Source organism: Centropristis striata, chromosome 5, assembly GCF_030273125.1.
Source record: "Centropristis striata isolate RG_2023a ecotype Rhode Island chromosome 5, C.striata_1.0, whole genome shotgun sequence".
NCBI classification, from domain to species: Eukaryota; Metazoa; Chordata; class Actinopteri; order Perciformes; family Serranidae; genus Centropristis; species Centropristis striata.
In genome coordinates this window covers 41359069-41385442 of record NC_081521.1, presented here as the reverse complement: position 1 = coordinate 41385442, position 26374 = coordinate 41359069, and the positions used below count along the sequence as shown (strand labels likewise).

The 26374-nt window shown below is 37.6% G+C and overlaps 5 protein-coding genes across 8 annotated transcripts in view; 4 read left to right on the top strand and 1 right to left on the bottom strand.

Moving 5' to 3' along the window:
- Positions 1-5: 5 nt before the first annotated feature.
- mbd4 (methyl-CpG binding domain protein 4) lies at positions 6-7679 on the top strand. Of its 2 annotated transcripts, XR_009394435.1 has the most exons (10): positions 6-90; positions 628-949; positions 1050-1711; positions 2907-2972; positions 3049-3183; positions 3908-4057; positions 4722-4825; positions 5861-6595; positions 6689-6825; positions 7555-7679. XR_009394435.1 is itself a non-coding variant. In XM_059333904.1 (8 exons), exons 2-8 carry the CDS (start codon positions 648-650, stop codon positions 5933-5935), a joined length of 1494 nt encoding a protein of 497 aa, XP_059189887.1. In that variant the 5' UTR covers positions 6-90; positions 628-647; the 3' UTR covers positions 5936-6659. The 2 variants fall into 2 exon arrangements, 1 of the variants encoding a protein (XP_059189887.1); XM_059333904.1 differs by lacking the exons at positions 6689-6825; positions 7555-7679 and having other exon boundaries at positions 5861-6659.
- On the top strand, positions 6586-9012 carry LOC131971580 (uncharacterized). The gene is made up of 6 exons (XM_059333088.1): positions 6586-6595; positions 6689-6825; positions 7555-7682; positions 7800-7859; positions 8314-8503; positions 8684-9012. Exons 1-6 carry the CDS (start codon positions 6586-6588, stop codon positions 8792-8794), a joined length of 636 nt encoding a protein of 211 aa, XP_059189071.1. The 3' UTR covers positions 8795-9012.
- A 764-nt stretch (positions 9013-9776) lies between these two features.
- LOC131972132 (protein disulfide isomerase Creld1) lies at positions 9777-19679 on the bottom strand. The gene is made up of 11 exons (XM_059333909.1): positions 19654-19679; positions 18073-18193; positions 16701-16783; positions 15425-15535; positions 15216-15307; positions 14415-14594; positions 13413-13508; positions 13233-13316; positions 12320-12415; positions 11853-11993; positions 9777-11096 (listed from the first exon to the last, which is right to left on the bottom strand). The coding sequence occupies exons 2-11, from the start codon at positions 18187-18189 to the stop codon at positions 10876-10878; spliced, it is 1221 nt and encodes a 406-aa protein (XP_059189892.1). The 5' UTR covers positions 18190-18193; positions 19654-19679; the 3' UTR covers positions 9777-10875.
- A 1940-nt stretch (positions 19680-21619) lies between these two features.
- Positions 21620-25303, top strand: LOC131971579 (homeodomain-interacting protein kinase 2-like). The gene is made up of 8 exons (XM_059333087.1): positions 21620-22232; positions 22896-23087; positions 23554-23735; positions 23863-23986; positions 24174-24284; positions 24385-24471; positions 24563-24717; positions 24967-25303. Exons 1-8 carry the CDS (start codon positions 22041-22043, stop codon positions 25301-25303), a joined length of 1380 nt encoding a protein of 459 aa, XP_059189070.1. The 5' UTR covers positions 21620-22040.
- LOC131972142 (uncharacterized) overlaps positions 25271-26374 on the top strand; it is a 39701-nt gene continuing 38597 nt past the window's right edge. For all 3 annotated transcript variants that reach the window (XR_009394436.1, XM_059333919.1, XM_059333920.1), the window contains exon 1: positions 25271-25843. Coding sequence is in view for 2 of the 3 variants with exons in the window: in XM_059333919.1 (XP_059189902.1) it covers positions 25734-25843 (110 nt within the window). In the remaining variant the exon portion in view is untranslated. The remainder of the gene's footprint in view (positions 25844-26374) is intronic.

Sequence of the window (26374 nt, the reverse complement as noted above, 5' to 3'; positions counted from 1 at the left end):
CAAGGAGCAGCACACTGCACTGTTTACATCACAAAACTACAGAGCAGCCGCATGAAGCTGCACGCCTGCGAGAAAGAAAAGGATTTCAAGGTTAGTTAACGATTTTTATTACTGTTTTTATTACTCCATTGACTTTTATTGTTTGTCTATTTCATTATATGCCAATTGCATTATTTGATACTGTCCTGTGGGATCCGCTACTGGATTTCACCAATTAAATAAAGTATTTCTCTGTTTATCATGTCAGCCTCTGCTAAACAGTAAGATCCATTATGTTGTGATACTTTTCACACACACACACACACACACACACACACACACACACACACACACACAGAGAGAGAGAGAGAGACACACACACAGTTCTGAATCTGTTCTGAACTTTCTAGTTTATTTATATTCAATTATTGTGTGTTTGTATAGTGTTTTTATCTTTAACTGTTTTGTACATAGTATATATTCTAAATATCTGTATGTACTTTATTGTAAATGTTTCTATTGCATCTACAAGTGAGCTCCTATGGCATTTCATTGTACTTGTACATTGACAGACATATCTTATCTACTTTATGTGACACTGTGCAATAGATAGATGTCACCAATGTGTTGTAATTATATGACTTTTAGGTAAAGAAGACAGACCAGAGATGACTGATGATGTGGAAATGAGAAGTCAGCTGCTGCACAATGAGCTGAAGGCTGTGAGCTTCTTAAGTGACTCCACCACAGCTGGGGTTAACAACAACAACAACAACAACAACAACACATCTGTGAAAATGCAGGCTAGCTGTGATATCCAAGTGGAAACCAGTGAAGACACAAATAACCAAAGTCACAAGGATGTGGATGATTCATGCCACACGTCCAAATTGCCCCGAGGCTGGATCAGAGAGGTTAGGCAGCGGAAAACAGGCAAGACAGCCGGGAAAATGGATGTCTACATTACAAGGTGACTCATTGTTTTCCTGTAGTCCTGTCCTTATGTAATCATACCTTGAAGATCCATTTTGATCAGTGTCTAATTGATTTTTTTCTCTTTGTTGTGTAAGTCCCGAAGGGCAGAGGTTCCGCTCAAGAGCATCCCTGCATGCTTTCCTCTTAAAAGATGAAGAAGGGAACTTGGACATAAACCTCTTTGATTTCACTGCATCCAAGGACGATGTTGACACCACCTCCCAAGTGAAACAGAGGAGAAGAAAGAAAAGACATGCACTTGAACAGCAAGAAACAAAAGAAATACTGGATCCACCTTCAAATAAATCTAAAAGAACCTCTTCCTCTCTCAAAAGTGAAAGTGAAGACAGTAAATTAAAGAGTGCAGCTGTGAAGTGTTGTAAACAAGCTGCACCTTCAACCACAGAGGATGATGTCACAGTGAAGAAGAGCCCTCAGAGGGCGGGTCAGCTGAGAGAGAAGCTGCTCAGATTTGCTCCTTCTAGTAACCAACAAAACACTCTCATGGTTCACAAGGATGGAGATGCAGACTCGCAGCCTTCTGTCCCGACTGTGAATGTTGAAACTGCCACCGAGAGCGAGAACGAGGGCGAGGAGGAACGAGGGGGAGACGAGACACACATTCACAGCAAAGGTGACAACAAGTCTAATTCTGAAGTGGAAGCTGAGGCTGACGGTCCCCAGAGTGGAGAACAGAAGGGGCTGTTAGCAGGCATCACTGGTGGCAGCTGCACACCAGTGAGAGATTCCCAGAATAGTAAGTATGATCTGTCTAACGCTGGCTGTTTGTAAAAAGAACCAGTTGAAAACTGTTGACTGTTTTTTGTGATACTGCCATCTTATAAGGCAAAGGTGGTGGAAACAAAGCATATTGAGATTGCTATTCATGCTATTCAACAACTCATACTTACTAATAATTAGCAGTAATTAGGAGATAATTAATTACCTTTTGGTTATCGCCTATCAGTTGTAGAATATGATCATTGTTAGAAAAATTGCATGAGTAAACCTTGAAAATTGAATTATCTGACACCAACAGGAAAATACCTCACCAATTATTTCTGCGCAGTCTTTGATGGGGAAAGGATGAGCTGGAGTCGTCCGAGTTCTCAGTTTAACATCAACAACAGTTTTATTACAATACGCCACGAAATGTGAATTACAGAGCTCTGGGATTCACTGTAGGAATCAGTTTAACTGTCCCTGATACACACAGACAGGTTTCAGGTCATGAAGTCTGAAAACCTCGTCTCTACTCCTGCAAAAAAAAACCCAGTTTTACACAGTTTAATTATATCATGAAGTTAGATTTCTTCCAGGAAGTCCCGCCTTCCCCCTCCGCTGATTCGCCAGTCTTCTTCTGGGCATCCAATCACTGCTGCCCAGGACAAGGCCATGTGACCTGCTAACAAACTTGTTATGATGAACATATTGCCTTATTATGACCTACAGAAATATAACAAGAGCCCAACTATTCTTCAATATCTACATGTTCTTTTAAAGTTTAAAAAATATAAGACAGACAATACTATTTTTTTGTGATTATAGAATCTTAATTAGTTTAAGCAAATGGAATATATGTAATTAAAGTAATCATAGTTTTCTACATCAATATTAACACACAAACACAATCATTGTATCAAAATCATATTACCTGATTAATATAAATGCATAGAGATAGACATTATCAAGGTTTAGTGAATTACGCATGCATAGTGACCTGTGATGACTGTTGGGAGAAAAATCACAAAGAGGAAAAAGAGAGGAAGACAGTAACATTTCATTTTCAACAACGTATAATATTCAAATTATTCTAACATCATGCAGAACAATGCAGCAAGTGCTTTCTACTGACTAATAAGGAGTTGAAGTGACCTGAAGGTGGTGTTTCTTTTCTTTATAGGATGGCTTTTTTCCCCCCAAATAAATAAATGTTTGCTTTTTTCCCCAAGAGTCCAAGACCGTGGAAGACAAGCGGAAAACAAGCCCTTATTTCAGAAGAAAAGCCCCTGAAGATGGTAATGCTGATAGGGTTAGTTTATGTATGCTTGTATGTGAGACATTTAAGGAGACATGTTTACTGTCTGTGCACAGCTCTGAGTCCACCGAGAAGGAAGGCCTTCAGGAAGTGGACCCCCCCTCGCTCTCCCTACAACCTGGTACAGGAAACCCTGTTCCACGACCCCTGGAAGCTCCTGGTGGCCACCATCTTTCTGAATAAGACCAGTGGTAAGATCCAGCAAATACAGTACAGGCCAAAAGTTTGGACACACCTTCTCATTCAATGCGTTTTTCTTTATTTTCATGACTATTTACATTGTAGATTCTCACTGAAGGCATCAAAACTATGAATGAACACATATGGAATTATGTACTTAACAAAAAAGTGTGAAATAACTGAAAACATGTCTTGTATTTTAGATTCCTCAAAGTAACCACCCTTTGCTTACTAGAATATAAGACATGTTTTATTGTTTATTGTTAAAAAGATCCCCATTAGCTGTCACCAAAAGTGGGAGGAGCTAGTCTTCCTGGGGTCCACAAGACAAAACAAAAATCACTTAACAATTAAACATTGTAGACATTATTATATACGTCATCAGAAATCATTCCGAATAAGTTATTACATTCATATCTATTACATTAATTCTCACTTTCATACAGTAAATATGTTAATTCACTACTCACAAATTTAAATAGTGCATTCTCAAGTAATAATTAAAAGATACTTTTCAGTTATTTCACACTTTTTTGTTTAGTACATAATCCCACATGTGTTCATTAATAGTTTTGATGAATTTACAATGTAAATAGTCATGAAAATAAAGGAAAAACATTGAATGAGAAGGTGTGTCCAAACTTTTGGCCTGTACTGTATACAAAATGCATTGCAGCAGTATTACCAACAAGTCTAGAATTTCTTTCCTTGTTTATATTTTTTACAATACCCCAGGCAAGATGGCCATCCCAGTTCTGTGGAAGTTCTTTGATCGCTACCCAACTGCCGAGGCGACCCGCGAGGCCGACTGGAAACCGCTCTCTGAACTTATGAAGCCACTGGGCCTCTATGAGCTCAGAGCCAAAACGCTCATCCGCTTCTCAGGTGCATGTTCTTGTCTTTTACATGTGATGGATTACATCAGGGGTGTCAAACTCAAATACACAATGGGCCAAAGTGTAAAACTTGAATAAAATCGCGGGCCAACATTGAACAAATAAACCTTTTAATATATACCAAACATGTTTTGCTTTAACATTAAATATGGAACCAGCAACGCTTATAAACATACAACATATAACTAAATAGTGCAGACATGCAAAATCAAATTTCAAATAAAAAACACATCAATGTCATTAATTTATTAAATAAAAATTAAATAAAAATCGTATGCCTCTTTTCTATTTGCATCCTTCTGATTTAAATATCAAAATAAACTTTTTCAACAGGTTAATACATTTAAAAATAAAATAACAATAATAAATCTAGTATTAGCGGTAAATGCGCCGTATAATACCGGCGGGTCAGCTTTTATAGTACAATAATAAGATAATAATTTGGTACTGCCTCGCGGGCCAAATAAAATTGCAAATTTGGCCCGCGGGCCAGAGTTTGACACCCCTGGATTACATTATCCACTTCTCTGCACAATCACTACAGTATTATTACGGTGTGATTGTTTTACTTTAGATTTGTATGGCTTTCGTCAAAATATATGATGCAATATGAGTTGCCAGAAAAACCTCTCAATCCCTTTCCACCTGTGTAGATGAATATCTAAGGAAACAGTGGCGTTACCCCATCGAGCTGCATGGTATTGGAAAGTACGGGAACGACTCCTACAGGATCTTCTGTGTGGGCGAGTGGAGAGAGGTAAGTCGTCTCTAAGTTAACCCATTGACGCCGGGAAAGCATTCCGCATTTCTACCATTAAAACCGGGAGCGCTGTTGTGTCACTCTACCATTAAGGCCGGGACAGCGGATATGTCATTTTGTAGTATTTGTATTTTTTTCCACCTATTTTCGGTCTCTTGGCCAATGAAATGCATCAGAATCATGATCAGAATACATGCGGGAGTGTCGCAATGCATCATGGGACTTTTCCAGAACTTTAAATCATGGAGGAAGACGACTATAGCGGATGCTGATGCGACTTTGAACCCTCGGAACCAATCGACCGGCATTTATGGATGAGGAATATGTTTTTAGACGACATATTTTCACCAAAGAACAGACAGATTTGTGGCCATCTGGAGATAATAATATTATTAATAATATATTAATATTAATAATAATAATAGGCTAATTGATTGTGATGATGATATAAGAAATCATGACTGTTTATGTCTTATATTACTTCATGCGTCGTTGAGTACCCTGAAAAGCGCAATATATAAAATGTATTATTATTATTATTATTATTATTATTTTTATTTTTATTTTTTTTATTTTTTTTATTAGAGAAGGCTAATGAGAACTATGTCTATTTCTTCCAGTGGTCATATCATGTTTGCATCTTGCTAATGGGCATGTATTAGTATTATGAACAGGATTTTTTATTCAGTCAAATGTAACATTTGCTGATTTTTTTTAAAAATGTATTGAAGGTTTGGACAAATAAACTCAACTTCGTATGAAAGCCACGGGTATAAGCTCTCAAATACTTTTTGAATTTCATTTTTATCTGCTACAGAGGCTGAAAAATCTATTATTTAGTAGGTGTTGAATTTCCAGAAAAACTTCAGGTTTTAGGGGGTCATTTGAAAATCGCCCAGAGGTTTTACAGGCATTTTTTTCCAGCCGCTTTAGGCCTTAATGGGTTAAACTATTTTGGATGACATTATATTATTATTATTGTTTGTTCATCAATGCCAAATATAATGTTTTATTGGTATTTTTATGTTAAAGGTAAAACCTGAAGATCACATGTTGAACAAATATCACGAATGGCTGTGGGAGAACCATGAAACACTTGGAATTTGAAACAAAGTCTGAGGAACTGCAAGCAAGATTTTCTTTGGCGTGGACTAGAAAATCAGTTACATCACATTAAAAATGTTACCTAAAAATATTGGTATTAATGAATTTACAATGTTGAACCTGAAATCCCTGTAAAATTATGCAATGATATGAAGTTAACCTTTTAAAAAAAGTTTTACTTAATATATAATAAAATGTTTTAAGTTGTTTAAAAGTTAAAATGATTCATGAGTGCATTATTCAGGCTGTCTGTCTGTCTTCTGACTGGTTGTCTTGTTACCTGTCTTTATATGTAGATGAGAATCTGAGACATCTTCTGCTTAGTTCATTGTCACAGGCTAATAATCTTTCTTTGTGAGAGCACCGATGCATGACCGTACATTCAACGCAGCAGCTTTCTTTTTGTCGGGGGTAACCTGATTCCCAAGGCAACTGTTGCCACCGCAAAACACTCAGTGAATGCACAGGCATGTCAGTTTAATCTCTAACTAGTGCCAGTACAGTAATTTGCTATATTGACATTTAGATTTGTGTTATGATTTACCTAAAAAAATCAGAATCACAGCTTTTAGAAGAGAATTAAATCGTCCAGGATTTGACACTTCAACAAAGACTTCTCTGGTGGGGAACAGAAGAACAGCTTGAACTCCAAAATGAGACTACGTAAGAAAACAGTTTTTCTATTTGTTGTCTATGTTACAAGTAAACATCTTAAACATGCTGTGATTATGCTTATCTCCATTCTAATTACCACAGCAGCCATCTCTATAGCTGCCACACCAGTCTGCATTCCTCATGACACACTTCCTGTCCGGCCGAGTCGCTGCCTGGTGTTCACTCCCATGATGTTTCCCAGAATCTCAGACTCTGCCCGCCTGTTGACCAGCAGTCAGGTGAGCAGAGATTTATTGACACGTCATTCATTGTCTGGCTGTTTCATGAGAAGATGGTGTTTGTTCGAGGTGAAATAAAGGAAAAATACTTCCATAAATTGACTCTCTAGATCGGGGTGTCAAACTCTGGCCCACAGGCCAAATTTGGCCCGCAGTGTAATTTTTTTTGGTCCACGAGGCAATACCAAATTATTATATTATTATTGTACTATAAAAGCTGACCCGCCGGTATTATACGGCGCATTTACAGCTAATACTACAAATCCCACAATGCCCTGCTGTTGTTTTGGCGCGTCAATCAGGACAGGACCCAGAAACGCTCCTCTGTGACAGTCGTCATAGCAACCTCAAGCTAGAGCTGTCTCCCAGCTACCCCTTCCCAAAAATGGAGAAAAGAAAGGCAGAATTTATTAACCTGTTGAAAAAGTTTATTTTGATATTTAAATCAGAAGGATGCAAATAGAAAAGAGGCATACGATTTTTATTTAATTTTTTATTTAATATATTAATGACATTGATGTGTTTTTTATTTGAAATTTGATTTTGCATGTCTGCACTATTTAGTTATATATTGTATGTTTATAAGCGTTGCTGGTTCCATATTTAATGTTAAAGCAAAACATGTTTGGTATATATTAAAAGGTTTATTTGTTCAATGTTGGCCCGCGATTTTATTCAAGTTTTAAATTTTGGCCCATTGTGTATTTGCGTTTGACACCCCTGCTCTAGAGTATTCCGAGACTGAACCCTTTACATCCACCTTTGGTCCATAAACGCACCGTCAGTCTGGAGACGCCAGCTGTGCACCACCACAACCACCAGAGGACAGTGATCATGCAGAGGAGAGAGTACCACCGGTAGGAGCATCTATCAACTTAAACCTCACTGTAACGGATTGTTATTAGAATAACTGATTCTATTGCCACCTTGCTTTGAAAAGTTCAAAATCACTAACTTGTTGGGTGATGTGTCAGGTATCATCAAGTGTGGAGAAAACCTTTTTATGGAACCAGCAGTGAGAGAGAAGAGTACAGGTAAAATAATAATCACTTTCACTCCGCCTCCTGTCCTCATGACTCTTTTTCTTCACCCTCTAAATCTACTAAATGGAGATCACATTACATTATGCTTCTTAATCACTTTGGTGCCAAAGAAAAGTTGTTACCACCTCACCATTTTTTCTCCATATTTCTTTTGTTGACTGCTGTTTGTCTGTCTGTGATATTGTTGTAATTTTATATATATATATATGTGTGTGTGTGTGTGTGTGTGTGTGTGTGTGTGTATATATTTTGTTATTGTTGTTACTGTTGTTGTTGTGTTTTTACGATCCTTACTGTGTTTTACTCCCTAGCCCACCTCCCCTTCCCTCAAGTGGCCCTTGTCGCTTGTCAGGCCGCCATTGTAAATAAGAATTTGCTCTTAATGACCTGCCTGGTTAAATAAAGGTGAATGAAATGAAAAGAAAAGTTGTTCTCTTTCCTGTAGGAAGGAGCTGCGTGAGCAGTTAAAAAGGCAGATCGAGGATAAATGTGTAGCACTAAAGCTGCAGCTGGCCGGTAAAGCGAAGGAAGCAGAATATCTGCAAGAAGTGGACCGCTTTGACCTGTCCAGTGAAAAAGAGCTGAGGATCCAACACAGCAAAGCAATGACAGCTTACAGAGATGAGAACAAGAGGGTAAAGTCCAACATCACATACATTATGCAACCAGTGCTAATGCTTTATGCTAATGCTTTATGTTCCTCACAATAGTGACGTTCTACTGCTTCAACATGCTGGATGCTCTCAGGTTACAACAATATAGGGAGTGTCTGAGGTTTTTTTTTCCTCTTGTGTGTCCCTGCTGTGTGTGTGCAGCTAATGGAGCAGAGCTGGAGGGACAGAGCACTAACACGCTCCCAGGAGAAGCTAAAGGAGAGAGAGCTGCTGGGCCTCAACCCCATTAACTGGAGTGGAACACTGAAATAGGTTGAACCTCAACATCCAGAGTGAAAACTGAAGACTCAGGCCTTCCTGTAGCACTTGGGCATGTAGGATTAAAAGATGAAAATGGGATGCAACATATATTACATGTAATCAGTTATGTGATTATGTGAAAAGGATTAAAAACATTCCTTTTTAGCAAAACCTTTGGTTCCTCCCATCTAGATGGTTTTTAGATTATGTATGTATGTTTTCTGTTTTTAGCTGTTTTTTTAGTTTTTTTTTATCCTTTTTATAATTAGAATGTTATGCTTTTAACCTGTAGCACTTTGAGATTTCCTGTAAAGTGAATTACAAATAAAATGTATTATTATTATTATTATTATTATTATTATTATGTGATAGCCATTAAAAGATTTTAAGCGATAATTGTGAGTTTTTCTGAACTGGGAAGAACCAAATGGAGCTCCTCAACATGCCTCTAGATATACAAGAATGCTGATTTATCTCCAATCTTACTTTATAAATGTTTTTATATCTGCTGCTGTGGGCTCCAATACAGTAAATCAAAGACTTAAGAAAAGTTTGCTAGTTTAGCATAGCCTCAAACAGAAATAAAAGCATAGTCTTTTTTTAATGAAAATGTAAAAAGGCCCCTTACTAGCTCCCTAACATGCAGTCTATTATATTTATTTATTTATTTATTTATATTACTTTCCAGGAGCTGCCTTTAAGGTTGTTGTTGGTTTGTTTTTAAAAATTTAATTTAAAGCTTCTCCCTCTGGATCTACAGAAGACTTCATACAACTTTTTCCACATATTGAGTAGTATTCCCAAGACCTTTGAACTGACTTTGATGTGTGAAACTTGGTGGGCTTCCTCTTTAAGGCTTCCTGCAAGTCCTATAGTTTATGATGCAACATTCAATTATATAAAATATTTTTTTTCACATACTTAAAAGGTTTTTCCTCATGCTGTTTATGTAAAAAGTAGAGGAAGCTTGACAAAATGAAATAAAAATGTCAAATAAAAATTGAGGACTGACAGACTTTTTATTGTAAAGCAAACATCTATAACAAATAATGACTGTGGAAAACTTTCCACACGAGGAAAACCAAGACAAAGTATATGGACGGGTAAGAATTGAAGCTTGAGTGGCTTTCTAACATGATGCTACTATATCTGCTAGAATTACAATTGAACAGATTAAAAAATACACAGAGGAAATGTCAAGAACAAAATATGATGAACATCTTCCCAATAAATATTGCTTTCAAAATAAATAAAAGGCAACAGAAAATGGTTTGAGCTGGTATGGTATAAAGCACATTCCCTCACACACTCATTAAGTTGCCAATAGCAGTAGTGTTGGTGATCCAGCAGCTGGTCAAGTCAGTCTTCCATGCCAAAGTAGGATAATAAATAAATACATACATACAGTGTAGTACCTTCCATTTTAAATCCTATGTCATGCATTATTACTAAAAAGAATCACTCAGTAAGTAAGGAGGTGGAAAGTAATTCTGTGAAAATAAATAACGACTCATAATGGAAATATCCCAGAGTTTCTATGACCTTTTTTTTTCCGATTGGTTAAGGAAATTCCCGAAAAGTTCCCTTAGCTAACCACATGTCCATTGCAAGAAGCTTGAGTGTTTCAGCAACCTGACAGCCAAAACGTGCGGACCATTCATCTGCTCCACAGCGTTGAGATAATGAAAAAACATGATGGACAATATGGCTGGATGTTTTGATTGTGTAGAAGGAAACGACATCATTTCAACATTGAGGCCAGATGAGACATCCAAATGCATAATAGATTTTAACAATCAGTAGTGGTCTTCATGTCCCCCTTGTTCCCAACAGAGTTGAGGTCGGGGATTTAGTTCAGCTCCTTCAGTGCAGTGTTGCTTTGTTATTCCTCTTCAAGATTTACGGCTTCATAGCCTTCAAGTTCTCACTTTTTCCTGCATTACCCTATTCATAAACATAAATGAACCAAAGCCCTTTCAAGTAACTCCCCAAGTAAATCCCTGAAAGGCTACAGGGATAAAGTTTCTGCCCCCAGTTGAGTCTTATTCACCTTAACTGGCTGGTATTCTGGTGTCCTCGAGGCTCCACTCAGTCTAGCGTCCCTTGAGAAATCCATCCAGCATGAGGTCTCCCTTTTCTGTCAGCCAGTAGCCAGCCATAGCAGCTACACCTCCGATGAAAATGGCCGTGAAAACCATATCACCCTTAGCAGCGAGCGTAGCTATGGCACAGATCACAACGCCAAAGAACATCTGCTGCAGTACGAGGACCTCATCATCCGTGATGTCGTCAAATGGACCCTTCTCTGGGCCAGCTGAGGAGGTAGAGGAGGAGAAACATATTTGAGAAGCTGTCAACAATATATGGGTTTGCATAGTTACTGTCACTACTAGTCAGGCGGGTTAGCTAAATAAAGGGGACACGCCGGACAAAAGCACCACATTTTTTTCCACCTGCTCTCTATCACCATAGGTTTCAATTTTTGGTAGGAGCCACTTCATCAAGATGGCCGATCCGAGATGACACCCATATAAAGTCTATGAGAACCAATACATCTTCCAAGCCACTCAGAAGGTCAATCTTGGTGTCAAAATCTACATTTTCTGGGTCCAGGAATCATTTAAAGCTGTTGAGAATATCACTAGATGATTATTTGATCAAATAGAAATGTTCATTTTCACCCAGACTGGTTGGCAACTCACTTCAAGTGCTGCAGCAGGGAATCCTGAGCTGAAAATGTTTGGAATCTAATAATTATGTAAATACATGGCCAAAATGAACATATCTATTTGATCATCTAGTGATATTCTCAGTAGCTTTAAATTATTCTTTGACCCAGAAAATGTATATTTTGACACTAAGATTGACCTTCTTAGTGGCTTAGAAGATATACTGGTTCTCATAGATTTTATATGGCTGCCATCTCCGATCTGCAATCTTGATGAAGTGGCTCCTACCAAAAATTGAAACCTATAGTGATAGAGAGCATGTGGAAAAAATATGGTGCTTTTGTCCGACGTGTCCCCTTTCTTCCCAATCTGGTCCTAAGCCGCCGGACTATACTGCTTACCAGCAGGTTTATTCTCAACACAAATGCTGTCTCTTCTAATGAATCCATTAGCACAGTCACAGTGGAAGGAGCCCTCCTCGTTGATGCAGGCCTCATTGAGTCCTGGGCATGCTATTGCACGCTCATTACATTCATCTATATCTGAGTGAGGAAGCATAAAAGAAAAGAACACTTAAAACACACAGTCTGTTTCAAGGGGCCTCTCAAACAAAGCAATATCAAAAGAAATGGGTTACTTAAGCTGAAGCTAAATTGAAATATATCTGTATTTGTACTGTTCCGGGTTACTGTTGCAAATTGGCAGTAATAAGAGTATACAACACTACAAAATCTATGACATAGGTCTAGTCTGTTTTAGACATTTTAACACAGAAATGCTACATTTTTAAAACTTAAAAAAGTAAATTGGGGGAAAAAGGTACAGACGTGTGGCACAGACAGATAGAAAATAAGTGGTATATCCTTACCGAGACACTTTGTTCCAGTCGATTTGTAGCCACGTGAGCATTTCTTACAGCGGGCGGGACCACTCCCCATGCAGCCGACACATGCCTGGTCACAGCCTGGATATGACAACATCGCACTGTTAGTGAGCATTATGTACCAAACTGGGGATGAAGCGCTATATTCTATGAATAACTCAATTTGTCACACGGTGGAAAATGTTTCCATCCCACAAGAAAATCTGCAGCTACAACAAAAATAACTGGCAAGTACTTTGAAAATTCAGATACATACTTTGTAAAGAGATACATTTGATTTTTCTTATAATTTCTCCAGGTTTGTAACCAATAACCTGCCTCTTAACACAAATCATTGAAAAAAAGAGAAATACTAGCTGCAGAGAAACTACAAATCTTGATTGGGGCGTACTTGCAATATTTCTAGGGGTGCACCGATCGATCGGCCGGCCGATTGATCGGCGCTGATTTCCTAAATTTTGCTGGATCGGCGATCGGCTGATTCCTTTATGTCAAACCGATCGTATCTAGCGATCTTATCTACCTAGATAATAACCCCCCCCCCCACCGGCGAAGCAGTGCTCCCAACTTTGTTGCTAAACTCAGCAACTTTTCACCCCCCCCATTATTTTAAGTTCAATATTTTATTAACTACCTCAGACATTGTGATTTCCTTTATTTGTTAAAGAAAAATACTGCTGTGTTATTGTTTTTCAATAAAATAAAATTCAAACATTGAAGGTGTATGCTGTGAGTTATAAAAAAAAATCGTTATCGGCCAAAATCGGAATCGGCAGGTCAGGCTTTTTAAAAATCGGTGATCGGCCAGAAAATTGCAATCGGTGCAGCCCTAAATATTTCATTAAGGTCAACACAGTGACAACAGCAACTGAAACAGAAAGTACACAAGAGAACATACCTCTGCATTCATAAGAACCGTCTGTGTTGTGACAGTAGGTGTTGGACGGACAGCGAGCCAGCTCTGTTCCACACTCATCAGTGTCTAAGAGACACACAAGGGCAGTTAACCAACACACATCCAGAAAACTGGCACAGAGTCAATAAAATGTTACCACATGACTGCTATTTCCAAACTCACCCACGCACTTGTTGTCATGAAGGATCCAGCCAGGTTTGCAGTCGAGGCATTTGTAGTCCTGCGGCCCTGCACATTTCTTACACGAGTGGTAGCAAGCTACAGAGGGTGAAAGACGAGAAGACGGAGGGAAGGTCAATTTTAGATGACCTCAGACAGAATTGAAAGAATCACAATGAACGAATCATTGTGAACTTGTCTGTAAAAAGGTCTCAAAATCGTTGGGCATTATAAAAAGGGTTAAACACCATTTGAAAAAGAGCACACTTCTAACATTGTATTACAGTTTAATTTATCCTTACATATCTTACTGTGATATAATTTGGGCGAGCACTTACCATTCTTATTTACAGGCAATTCATAGATTTCAGAAATCCTTTGTAAGAATTGCCACTAACTCTTCTTATTTAGCCCATAAACTAAACCATTATTTAAACTACTACTTACAATTTATGAGGTCAATAAGTATCAAACAGGGGTTCTTATGTATAAAGTAATTTGCCTTTCTGCATCTTTACCTAACTTTTTTCATAGTTACTTTGAGTTTAATTCTCATTATCATGCACATCTTACAAGAAGACAGAATGATTTACATTTTCCTTTCTGTAGGACCTCTGTTGCCAAATTCTCATTTGTTTATCAAGGTGTTAGACATAAAACATCTAACAGAATCAAGTTCCTCTTTAAATACTTTTAAGACCAAGCTCAAAAAATCCCTATAGATGTTCTACACCTTTGTATTTGTTTTGTTTGTATTTTGTTTGTATTTTTTTATTTTCATCTAGCTATGTAATTTAAGTAAAGTATAGGTACTTATAGGTTTAAGAGGGGGGGGGTCGGGTATATAAACCCTTTGGGCTTTTTGATCTTTCCTGCATTTTCTTTTACTGTTTCTTGTACTGTTATTTCCTAACAATTGTATGTTTTTTAAGTGCAAACAACAATAAATTAAAAAAAAATGAAGCTATGTTCAGTGTTGACACAGTTGTCTGAATCTGAAGGCACCTGCACATGCTCCGATGCTGTTGTTGGAGCTTTTTTCTCTGTAGTAGCCATCAGCACAGGTCTCACACAGACGTCCTGAGTATCCAGGATCACAGACACATTCTCCATCTCCGAGGCGTGTCCCCTCCCCCTCACAGCGGCCGAGACCCCCACACACACCACCAGGGCTGGATGGACATTCTGCATTAGATAAAGATGCAATTAGTGGAACTATGGGACTATTGAAAAGCAAGGCTCTGAATTAGCATTGTGATTTTTACAACACATCAATTCAATTCAATTCAATTCAATTCAATTCAATTGGCTTTATTGGCATGACGTAACAATGTATATATTGCCAAAGCAAGCATCAGAAAAAAAGATAACAAGATAACAAAAGCAATATTTACAATCATTGAATTACAATCAACATATCATTTATACAATCTAACTGTCCCAGCAAAAAAAGAAGAAAAAATAAAATAAAAAATAAAAACAAAACAACCAACAGCAGTGTCTCTCAGTGTGTGACAGGCAGAAACATAGACTGCTGCTAATCTAATCTACAGCTCTGTAGAGACTCTTCCCCGAGGAGGAGCGGCAGTTTTTCCTCATCTGACCATTTTAAAAAACCTTTTTTGACGGATTCAAATTTTTGGAAATATGTTTCTCTAATTAGTTCATATTTTTTTACACATTTGGTGAGGAAGTGTAGCTCTGGGGCTCTCTCTCAATCGTTCTGGGATAAATAGGATTGAATATGGTTACATTTTTCACAGTGATATCAGGAAGCTTCTTTTTAATGCTTTATGTTTTTCACACCTTTGCAGTCGGGACCAAACCGTCCAGGTGGACAGCAGAGTCTCAGCTCCTCTATACAAAGCCACTCAGACAGGTCGGGGGCCTCCTGCTGCCTGCAGGACACATACATCATATCAGTCACGCTGTTACATCCCAACAAATCAGCTCCTGTCATTCACCAAAAACACACACAAAAAACCTGTACTGCATAATGCACATATCACTTTTACCTGTGGAACCACCATGTCTCCACCTGGTCCTCTATCTGCTCCAGCAGCCGGTTACATTCAAAATCAGCTTTTTCACAAGCAGCTTCTACAATCTCTAGGAGCCGAGTCTCACTGAAACAAGAGACAATTAAGCAATTAAGAGACAAAAGAACAAAAGAGATGCTGTCTCAGCCCCACCTCTTAGTGGAGGATTCACTCCCCTCAGTGGACTGTCACATTTAAAATAGTCAGTTTTATGCAATCATTCACATATTACAAAATATCATTGATGTGCAGGGAAGACAAAGGACGTCCAAAACTGAATCACATTATTCTGGTATACACTACCGGTCAAAAGTTTTAGAACACCCCAATTTTTCCAGTTTTTTATTGAAATTCAAGCAGTTCAAGTCAAATGAACAGCTTGAAAGGGTCCAAAGGTAAGTGGTGAACTGCCAGAGGTAAATAAAAAAAGGTAAGCTTAACCAAAACTGGAAAATAATGTACATTTCAGAATTATACAAGTAGGCCTTTTTCAGGGAACAAGAAATGGGTTAACAACTTAACTCTATGGAGTCTTGGGCTATTTTGTCCATTTTTTAATTCTTTTCATGTCTTTGTAAGTCATTTTATGTCTTTTTTTGGTAATTTTGTGTCTTTTTCTTGTCATTTTGTGTCTTTTGGTGTCTTTTTTTGTCATTTTGTGGGTTTTTTTGGTCATTTTGTTTCTTTTTTTAGTAATTTTGTGGGTTTTTTTGGTCATTTTGTGTCTTTTTTTTAATCCTTAAGTCCAACATAAAATGTGATTTTGAATCTTTTTTTTACTTTCAAAACACTATCATGCTCAATAAAGAATTTTAAATGTTGCAAATAAGCATTCATTTCAGAGTACACTGAGACATTAAACTGCATAATTTTCAATTAAATTCTGGAAAAGTTGGTGTGTTCTAAAACTTTTGACCAGTAGTGTAATACAGTGGGCGAGGGAGGGTCTGGGCAGGTGTGTATGTATGTTGTTTCTTGTATACTGTGTATATGTTATATGTGGCCTATATGTATGTATTGTCTGTACCTGTACTGTTATTACTGTAAAGCAGTTTTTTATATAATAGCATTTGAGTCCAAGACAAATTTCCTTCCAAGGACAATAAAGTGCATCTTATCTTATCTTATCTTATTCTGGACCTTTAGAGGATTTCAAATTCAAGACCGATCAAAGTTTGTCTTTTCTTTTTGGCATTTGTGTTACCAAATATTATAGTGTAGGTGTGAAAATGTGTTCAAAATGTTCTCTTACCTGCGTGCATACTTAGCTAGCTTTTCTTCTTCCCAGGCAGTGTTCCCTCCCCCAAAGTTCTTGTTGGCTGTTCTCTCCAAGCCCTAAAAAAAGGAGAGCATTTCAAGATTCAGGAATACTGAAAACCCTTCGCTCAAGAGCACAATCCAATCCCAATCCAATTCCCTTTATTTATAGAGCACAATTTTAGCAAACACAAGGTTTCCAAAGTGCTGCACAAACAATAAATACATAACACAATACAAAGAGATGTAGTAAACAATAGATCAGTAAGATGCAATAAGATAAAATAAATTAAAAATGGGATAAAAATAAATAAAATAAAATGTAAAATGTACTGCCCGCACAAAATAAAATATGCATGAATACAATAAAAACAAAAAATCATAAAATCAACATAAAATCAACACTCTACGTGCTGTTAAAAGCCAACGAGAAGAGGTGGGTTTTAAGAAGAGATTTAAAATGAGACAGTGAGGAGGCCTGTCTCATGTGCAGCGGCAATTCAGGAAGGTAAGGAGGAGCAAGACCATTTAAAGCTTTAAAAGCAAATAAAATCATTTAAAAATGAATCCTAAAATGAACGGGCAGCCAGTGCAGTGAAGCTAAAACAGGTGAAATGTGCTCATACTTTCTTGTGCCAGTTAAAAGACGTGCAGCAGCATTTTGTACCAGTTGAAGGCGGGCAATGGAGGACCCACTAACCCCCATATATATAAAGTGCGTTACAGTAATCCAGCCGAGTGGTCACGAAGGCTGGATTACTGTCTCAAAGTGCCGTGTTTAGACCTGGAGAAAATTAAACATAATCTGAGGGGAACACCTGGAAAATTTGTTTGTTTGGGGCTGTATGATTAGTTACATAGCTAAATTGAAGACACTACAGGATAAATAAAATGCTCTCCCCTGACAATTAACCTCTCACCATACTTAATTTCTCTCTCTGCCTCATTTCAACCCATGGACAATGCTATATCTCTGTATGTTGTTGGTTTTCATGTACTCATTTATTTTTCTATCTGCTCATGGTAAAAAAGAAGGATGTGAATTATTTCTAATTTTCTCTGATTTGTAACAAGACTATGTAGGACTGGGAGGGGGGAGGAGGGGAAAAGGGGTTGTTTTTATGTTTTTGGAAAAAGAAAAAAAGTCTGTATTTCTCACTGTATGTACTTTTGCCTGTCGAATGAATAAAAACATTTATTTAAAAAAAAGTGCCGTGTTTGCAGGAGTGGTTTCATTTTTGCCAGCTGGAAGAAACTGGACTTCACCACAGCTTTGATCTGGCTGTCAGATTTAAGATCAGCGTCCACTTTAACCCCCAGATTACTCACAAGCACAAACTGACAATACAAAAACTTAACTGAGGTACCTGAATGAAACTCTCTGTGAGTTTTCGGCAGGTCTGGCACGGTGCAGTCTGGACTCTCACCACCGTGAGCTCTGAGAGAAGCACCAGAGCAGGCAGGAACGGCCAGCCACACCACATGATCCTTCAAAAAACACACACAAATTAAAAAAATGATTGGGTTTAACTGGCTTCTACTTGCTATTATTATATGGGGTGGACAAAACAACATGAACATCTGTACAACGTAAAAGTTGGTGGAAGAATTACCCACATTTTGTACTTAAGTTTGAAAAGGCAACATCATAGTGTAGAAATTCTCTAGTTCAAATCTTTACTAAAGTAAAAAGTGTCAACATCAAAACACATACCAAAAGTAAAAGTACTCATCATGCAGAACAGCCCATTTCAGTAAAAATAAACAACGCTATAATTGGATTATAATTATTGATGGATTAATGTATCCATGAGTAAAGGTTGAGCTCATTTTACCTACTTTATCTAATTTTACAACAGAATTTGTTTTTTTTATATTTTATAATATTAATCTACACCTACAAAGTAACTAGCAACTGCACTTATTAAATACATTTAGTAGAGTACAATATCTTTCTCTGAGATGTAGTGAAGTGATGTATATCGAAGCAGTAGATATAAATACTTAAATAAAGCACAGTACTTGACTAAATTCTTAGGTTCCTTTCAACATATAAAGGACTAGTGTAGCTTTTTGTAAAGTATGATGTGTCAGAGTTGTGACAACTAAACTATATATATAGTATTTTTACCATCGTAACTGGATTACCTTATATTGCTGTCCTGATATTTAGCTTAACTTTTTTCTTAACTTAGCTTTTAAATCTCTTCTTAAAACCCACCTCTTCTCGTTGGCTTTTAACACCACGTAGAGTGTTGATTTTATGTTGATTTTATGATTTTTTGTTTTTATTGTATTAATGCATATTTTATTTTGTGCGGGCAGTACATTTTACATTTTATTTTATTTATTTTTATCCCATTTTTAATTTATTGCATCTTACTGATCTATTGTTTACTACATCTCTTTGTATTGTGTTATGTATTTATTGTTTGTGCAGCACTTTGGAAACCTTGTGTTTGCTAAAATTGTGCTCTATAAATAAAGGGGATTGGATTGGATTAGCTTATCGTCTGTGATGTCAAATATATTACTATTATTAGCACACAAACTAAATGTATTTTCATATTGTGGGTGATGTTTAAACGTGCACACAGTGTAATTCTGCAAATGTTATTGTATTAACTGTCTAAGCTTTATAAAATAAAATAAAACTTCATTCTGTCTGGTTGGGATGCTCTTCTTCCACCGTTAGCTTAGCTTAGCTAGCTCAGCATCAGCACCACACACAATTAGCCAAAAAGAAGCTGGCTAAGGTGAACAGCTAGCTGCTAGCCTGGGCTAACATTGTCTTTAACTGTCTCTCAATCCGTGCGGTGTATTTTAAGAGTCCACTGAACCCAGCAAAACCATCCTCCTAAAGATATTTAAGGTTTAATATCTGCTGAGTGATGTTTATAGCTGATGCTAGCTAGCCGGACTGCTCCTTTTAGCTACTGAGGTCCTACCTTGTTGGTCCGCTGCACCACCAGCTGGTTCTCTGTTTTCCATGCAGCTGCTGAACCAAACAGGATATGACGTCACCAGCAGCCAAACCCATCAACCAATCAGCCAGCGCCCAGTTCACACCCACACACCAAGGTTATAATAGTTTTGGATTTTTCATTAGTTTTAGTTTTAATTTCGTTGTGAATTTTTGTTTTCAAATTCAGTTAGTTTTAGTTAGTTTTTAGAGTGAGTTTTCTAGTTTTAGTTCAGTTTTTATTTTTTGAAAATGCTTAGTTTTAGTTTAGTTTTTATTAGTTTTAGTGTTAGTTTTATTTTTTTTTGTAATGGGCTATGTGTTGGGTGCCAGATTCAAAGAGGTCATAATAAATTTTGCCTTTTTTCCCTTTGGTTTATCATCTCAGCCCCAATAAGGTTATTAACTGTTTTGAATTTTGGTTCTAGTGTAAACATCCCAGTCTCAGTAAACATATTCACCATGTGTTGCATATTCAAATAGAAACACTGAATTATGAATGAAAAAAGTTGGAAAAAAAAACGGAAACTAAGGACATTTTCACAATAATTTTAGTTAGTTTTGTAACCACACAATACAGTTTCAGTTAGTTATCGTTTTTTTAAAAACTCTAGTTTTTATTTTTATTTCAGTTAACGAAAATGTTTTTTCAATTCTAGTTTTTGTTATTTCGTTAGTTTTCGTTAACTATAATAACCTTGCCACAGACCATAGATTGTATGTCAGAGATACAGTCTTTGTTAAACAAAAACAGATAAAAGCCTTTTTTTTTTAACCCTTTGATGCACAACATGGGTCTAAAATTACCTGACTGAGTTTTTATATTCTATATCTTTGCAATAAATTAATTTCATCATTCACTATTGCAGGTTTTCCTCAAATAACTTGGTATCATACGTACACATTTTTTGTTTTCATCTCTTACTTTTTGAATAAAACCCTTTTTTATCACTACGCTTCTAATGCACAAGGTCATTTTTTACCCATGTTGTGCATTAGAAGGTGTTTATATGTTGTCATCAATTTAAAACCTGACAAAGCAGACACAAATATTAACTATCCTATTTTGTTAAATTTGTGTTTTTCCAATGGAAATTATTATTTTAGTGGCTCTAATAAGTCTCAAATGTTAAAATATGTGATTTTCCAATGTAATATGGTGGTTCTAGCAACTCTTTTAAAGTTAAATCTTAAAAAGGAGAAAAACATAGTTACACATTTACTAGAAATTGTTAATTTAGTGTACCACTTTTTGTATCACTACACTTCTAATTCACTTCTAATGCATGTCATATGTGTAAACTTGATGTGATAATACAAAAACTATTTTTCTTCATAAAGTATGAAAGGAAAAATTGATATAATGATCTGTTGTAATAAAAAGAAAAGATATTCAAACACACAGCCAGCATGAAATAACATGGGAAATGAATGCGGGTCATATTTGACCCGTGTTGTGCATTAGAAGGGGTTTATATGTTGTGCAACAAAGGGTTAATGCAAAACTGGTTTATTCCTACAAAAAAAGGCTTTTAACTGACTATGAGTTAAAAGCTCTGCCTTTATATATTGTCTCATTAATCTTGAACAGTCTCTGACTATCACACGTGCAGTGGTGAAAAAACTATAAAGAGTGGTTACTGCAGAAAAATGCCACTATAAATATATGTTTGAAAAAAACAAACAATTGATATAGTGTGTTTTTACCTATAATTAATTTTTTTAAAATCTGCCACAGGAACAAGTGAAAATTCACTTTTTCAGTTGTTATTTTGACAAGATATAAGACAAATACACTTGGTAAGAGTTTCGCTGTTTGCGGTAAAACTGTAGAAATACTCTGTTACAAGTAAAAGTCCTGCATTCAAATATAACTCAAGTAATATTACAAAAGTATGAGCAACAAAATGAACTTAAATGAAGATTTATTAGATTCTGACTCTGAGAAAGTGGAAAAAACAAACTGTATCTCTGAATAATATCCTTAACCTTTAAATGACACATTCTGGCTGTTCTGTGGGAAAATATTTTGATAATTAATGTCATATTTTTCACAGTTTTTATTGAAAACATCTGATTTAGTGTGTGTGCATGTGTGTTTAGAATGTTCCCTGTAGAACTGAAGAACTCATAAAGAATTCTAGAACTCTTCACATCATATTTGAAAATCAACAACATCTGTAGAATATCTTCATTAGACGGACATCGGCTGAACTGACAACACCTCTAGTGTTATATAATATTAGTATAGATTATTATCAGGACAACTTAAACAAGTAAGTATTCTTCCTTTCTTTCTCTCTCTGTAGCTCACATTAACACCTGTTTCTTCTCTTTTTTTCAGCTTAGTTAGAAAGTGATCAACAAAGAAAAATGGCAGAAAGTAGTTTCGAGTTATCATTTTCTTCTTCTGCCCGTGATGCAAACGAGCTGCCCACTGACTTCAAGTTCATGAAGCTTCTGGGAGCGGGCACTTTTGGAAAAGTGGTGAGGTGTTTGAAGAAAGACACCAATCAGACCGTGGCTGTTAAGATCCCCAAGTTTCTGGAAGAAGACAGCACTGAGGTGAGACACTCATTACAGAAATATAAGTAGTAGTCATTAGTCTTGTCAGGAAGTGCTATTACATATTATATTCATAGTTTTTACTTGGGGAAAATACCATATAAGCTAAAAAAAACAAAACAACGAATGAGTGTTTTGTTATTTTAAAACATATAAATATAAATAAAATCTGTCAAGGGAACAAGCTTAAAGTTGCTTGTTCAGATATCTTGAAATAAAATGTTTTATAAGTTATTTTTTCTAGAAATTAGATATGTATACTTGTCAATTTTTTGCAGTTATAGTAATATGAGACTGTAGATATAACCTGCATAAATAAACTTGAAGCACAGAAAATAAGAGTACTCATAATGGAGAACGACTAATTTTAGAATAATATAAATTAAATTGTGTAATTATAATTATTGATGATGGAGGCTAATTTCAATTACTTTACCATCTCATGGGTAAAGTTGTCAAATTAACAAAAAACTGAATAAAAATTATCCAATTATGTCTTTGCATGAAAAATGACTGGAACTGTCAAATGATAACTTGACTTTGACGTGTAAAAGTCTTAATTTGTAACCTGAGACCAAAGCTCTCAGATAAATGTAGTGAAGTCAAGGTTATTAATCATTTCCCAGAACAGAAATCCTCACCTCTCTCTGTGTGTGTCTGCAGGTTTCCACAATGGAAAAGTTAATGTGCCAGAAACTGGACCAGTCCAACATCATCCAGTTCTTAGGCTGGTTTGATACCAGTGTTGGGAAGGCCATGGTGTTCGAGTCTCTCGACATCAGCTTGGAGGACTTCATCCGAACGGGAAAATGTCTCCCCATGCAGCTGAGTGATGTCAGTTTTATTATCCAGCAGGTAAGAACACACACAAACTCTGAAATACACTATAATATATCAATATCTGAAATACACAGAGATAATGCAGTGTTTCTCAAAATAGCCGCTGCATAAGAATAACAGTGCATGAGAAATGTATTTATTTATTTTGATTATGACTATTTATTTATTATTTTTTTAACTATTTGGTTGTTTTAATTCTTTGTTATGTATCTGTAGACATTTTGTGTTATTTCTGAAAAAATATTTCTTTCTTATATTTCTAATTTTCATTCATTCATTAACCTTATCTGCTTATCCGCACTCCGGTTGCGGAGGGCTGGAGCCGATCCCAGCTGACATTGGGCGAGAGGCGGGTTACACCCTGGACTGGTCCCCGGACCATCGCAGGGCTTATATAATATAGATAAATAAATATAATTTATGATAAGAACACTTTAAACCATCGTACTTCCTCTGACACGCGTCCTTTTTGTCCTCACAGCTCGCCACGGCGTTTGACGCTCTAAAGGGCATCGGGCTGATTCACACTGACTTGAAACTCGACAACATAATGATGGTGGATCACACGAAACGACCTTTCGGGGTCAAACTAATCGACTTCGGCCTGACCATGCACCGGTCAAAGGCCAAGCAGGGGACGACCATGCAGGTGGTTCCTTACAGGTAAGACTGAGTTATCATCAGAAGAGAGCGAGCTGTCAGTCTGCACACCGTCTGCACTTCCTGCTCAGTTAGTTTGGATCCTTGAAATGTGGCCACGTCCTTCATTGTGCTGTTCTTTCACATTCAGGGCTCTAGAAATAATGTTGGGCCTCCCGTTCTCTGAGGCCATCGACATGTGGTCGCTGGGTTGCGTGATGGCCGTTCTGCTTTACGGCAAGGAGCTCTTCTCAGCAGACACCGAGTATGAAGCAGTAAGTCATCCATTGGAGCTGGACTCCACTCCGTCCCTGTTCTCCTCAACAGACTATTCATTCACAGCTTTAAGTTTTCTTTCAGTGTCACAGCAGGATTTAGTTTGATGTTTAGTCATGTAAAGAACATTTAGAGCAAAAGAGAAAAGTTGTTGCATGTGGTGCTGATGTGATGTTTTCTGTCCAGCTGCATGAAATCACTGCTCTCCTGGGTGTACCACCGGACCATCTACTAGAAAAGGGACGCAAGACTGGGAAATATTTCACCAAGTCTGAGTGCAACACCTGGAGACTGAAGGTACCACAATAAAGTCATTTCATCTCTCCTTAGCATGTCGACACGTCTCAAGATTTATCAATCTTTTAGAGGAATATTCATGCTGATTATCTTCTTTCAGACCCATCAGGAGTATTGGCAGGGACACGCAAACTCTCATCCACAGTACCAGCCAAAGGTGCGCTTCAGTCTGGACAAACTCAGGAGGGTGAGTGTGAAGCAGCTGCTGCTTTTTATCGTTTTGTTTTTTTTCATAAATCATTTGGATGACTTAACTGAGAGTTTGTTTCTTGAACCAGGCGCATCTGGAGAGTATTGACAAGTGCGAGGCCCTGCGGACAGGATGGGCCGTCGACCTACTAGAGGCCATGCTGAGCCTGGACGAGGCCAAGAGGATCACTCCCAGCCAAATACTCACTCATCCGTTTATCACCAGCGGAATATACAGCCACCTGTAAGTGTGTGTGTGTGTGTGTGTGTGTGTGTGTGTTTGACACAATTTAGTGACTGATTGGGTTATGGTGCATTAGGGTGAGATAGTGCAAGCAAAAACATTGTTTTTTCAGGCACTGTTTCTTTATGGCACTGTTTCTTTCAGGCACTGTTTCCTTAAGGCACTGTTTCTTTACTGTTTCTTTAAGTTAAAAAATGACTCTCTTCACCTGTAGTGTCATTAAAGTCCTGTTTCCTGTTCCCAACCCAGAATCAAGAAGAAGAAGTTCACCTGGAAGACACAGAGAACCACACAGGATCAAACAGAGGTTCCAGCAGGTGTGATCCTGGTCTGTCCTGCAGCAGCTGAAAACAGGCTGCCGCAGGACGGACCAGGTGGGATACTCCCAAAGGAGAACATTCCAGCAGGTGGTACCCTTAAGGAGAACATTCCAGCAGGTGGTACCCTTAAGGAGAACATTCCAGCAGGTGGTATTCTTAAGGAGAACATTCCAGCAGGTGTGATCCTGGTGCGTCCTGCAGCAGCTGAAAACAGGCTGCTGCAGGATGGACCAGGTGAGATACTACTTGAGGAGGACATCAGGTAAGATTATCTTCTCTCAGAAAAAAAGGTGTTTCTTTAAAGAGGTCACGACAGCAACAGGGACAATACCCTAACTCCGTGTTTGTTTGTGAGTAAGTGAGGAGCCTCCTGCTGACCTATTAATCCACCCTGACTGGTGGATAGAGTGATATATTACTGTCTTCCAAGTCACTGGACTCCTTTGACAAAAGCAGTAATTTTAGCAGACAGAACACAGGAGTCGTTGTTTGTGGGTTTGGCTGTGGATAATGATTTATATGTAGCTAACACCATCAGCCACAAACCTACATCAGGTCACGTGGGTGTAAGTTTCCATGAAAATGACAATAATAATACACTAATTGTGTGTGTGTCTCTTTCTCTTTCTGTGTGTGTGTTTGTTTAGATTGCACAAGACTTACTGTGTGACAGTGACTGACACGGGGACTACAGACATGACGGCCATGACAACATCTCCCACAGACATTCCACCAGGTGTGATCCTGGTTTCGCCCGCTGCAGCCGAGAACACGCTGCGGCTGGATGACGAGGAGAGAGCAGACAGGTAAGACACTCAACCTGCCTGCAGACAGGAGTTTATATGTCTTCCAGAAGATGTGAACACTTGCCTTTCTGTGGACATCATGTTAGGTCCGATCTCATAGTCACACAATACCATAAAGAAACTAGAAAATTTCCTCTGGGGAAATTTTGAAAGGGCCACGGGGGCTACTGCCGGTGTGTGTACACTATGATGAGACTCTTCAGAGATTTCAAACTATGACCTTTAACCTCAAAATGTGTGTGTGCGTGTGTGGCGAAAATCGCATAAAGTTACGTGTCTGTGTGTGTGTGTAGCGAAAATCGTATGAAGTTATGTGTGTGTGTGTGTGTGTGTAATTAAAATCACATAAAGTTACCTGTCTGTGTGTGTGTGTGCGTGTGCGTTTGAAGCATGTGTATGCATGTGTGAGGAGTGTGAGCACTTACGCACATGTGTGTGTGTGTGTGTATCTGTAACTGTATTCACATCAAAGATCAAAGCAATCAACAGAATTAACTGACACCTGCCAGTGACAGCAGCCAGAGGTGAACA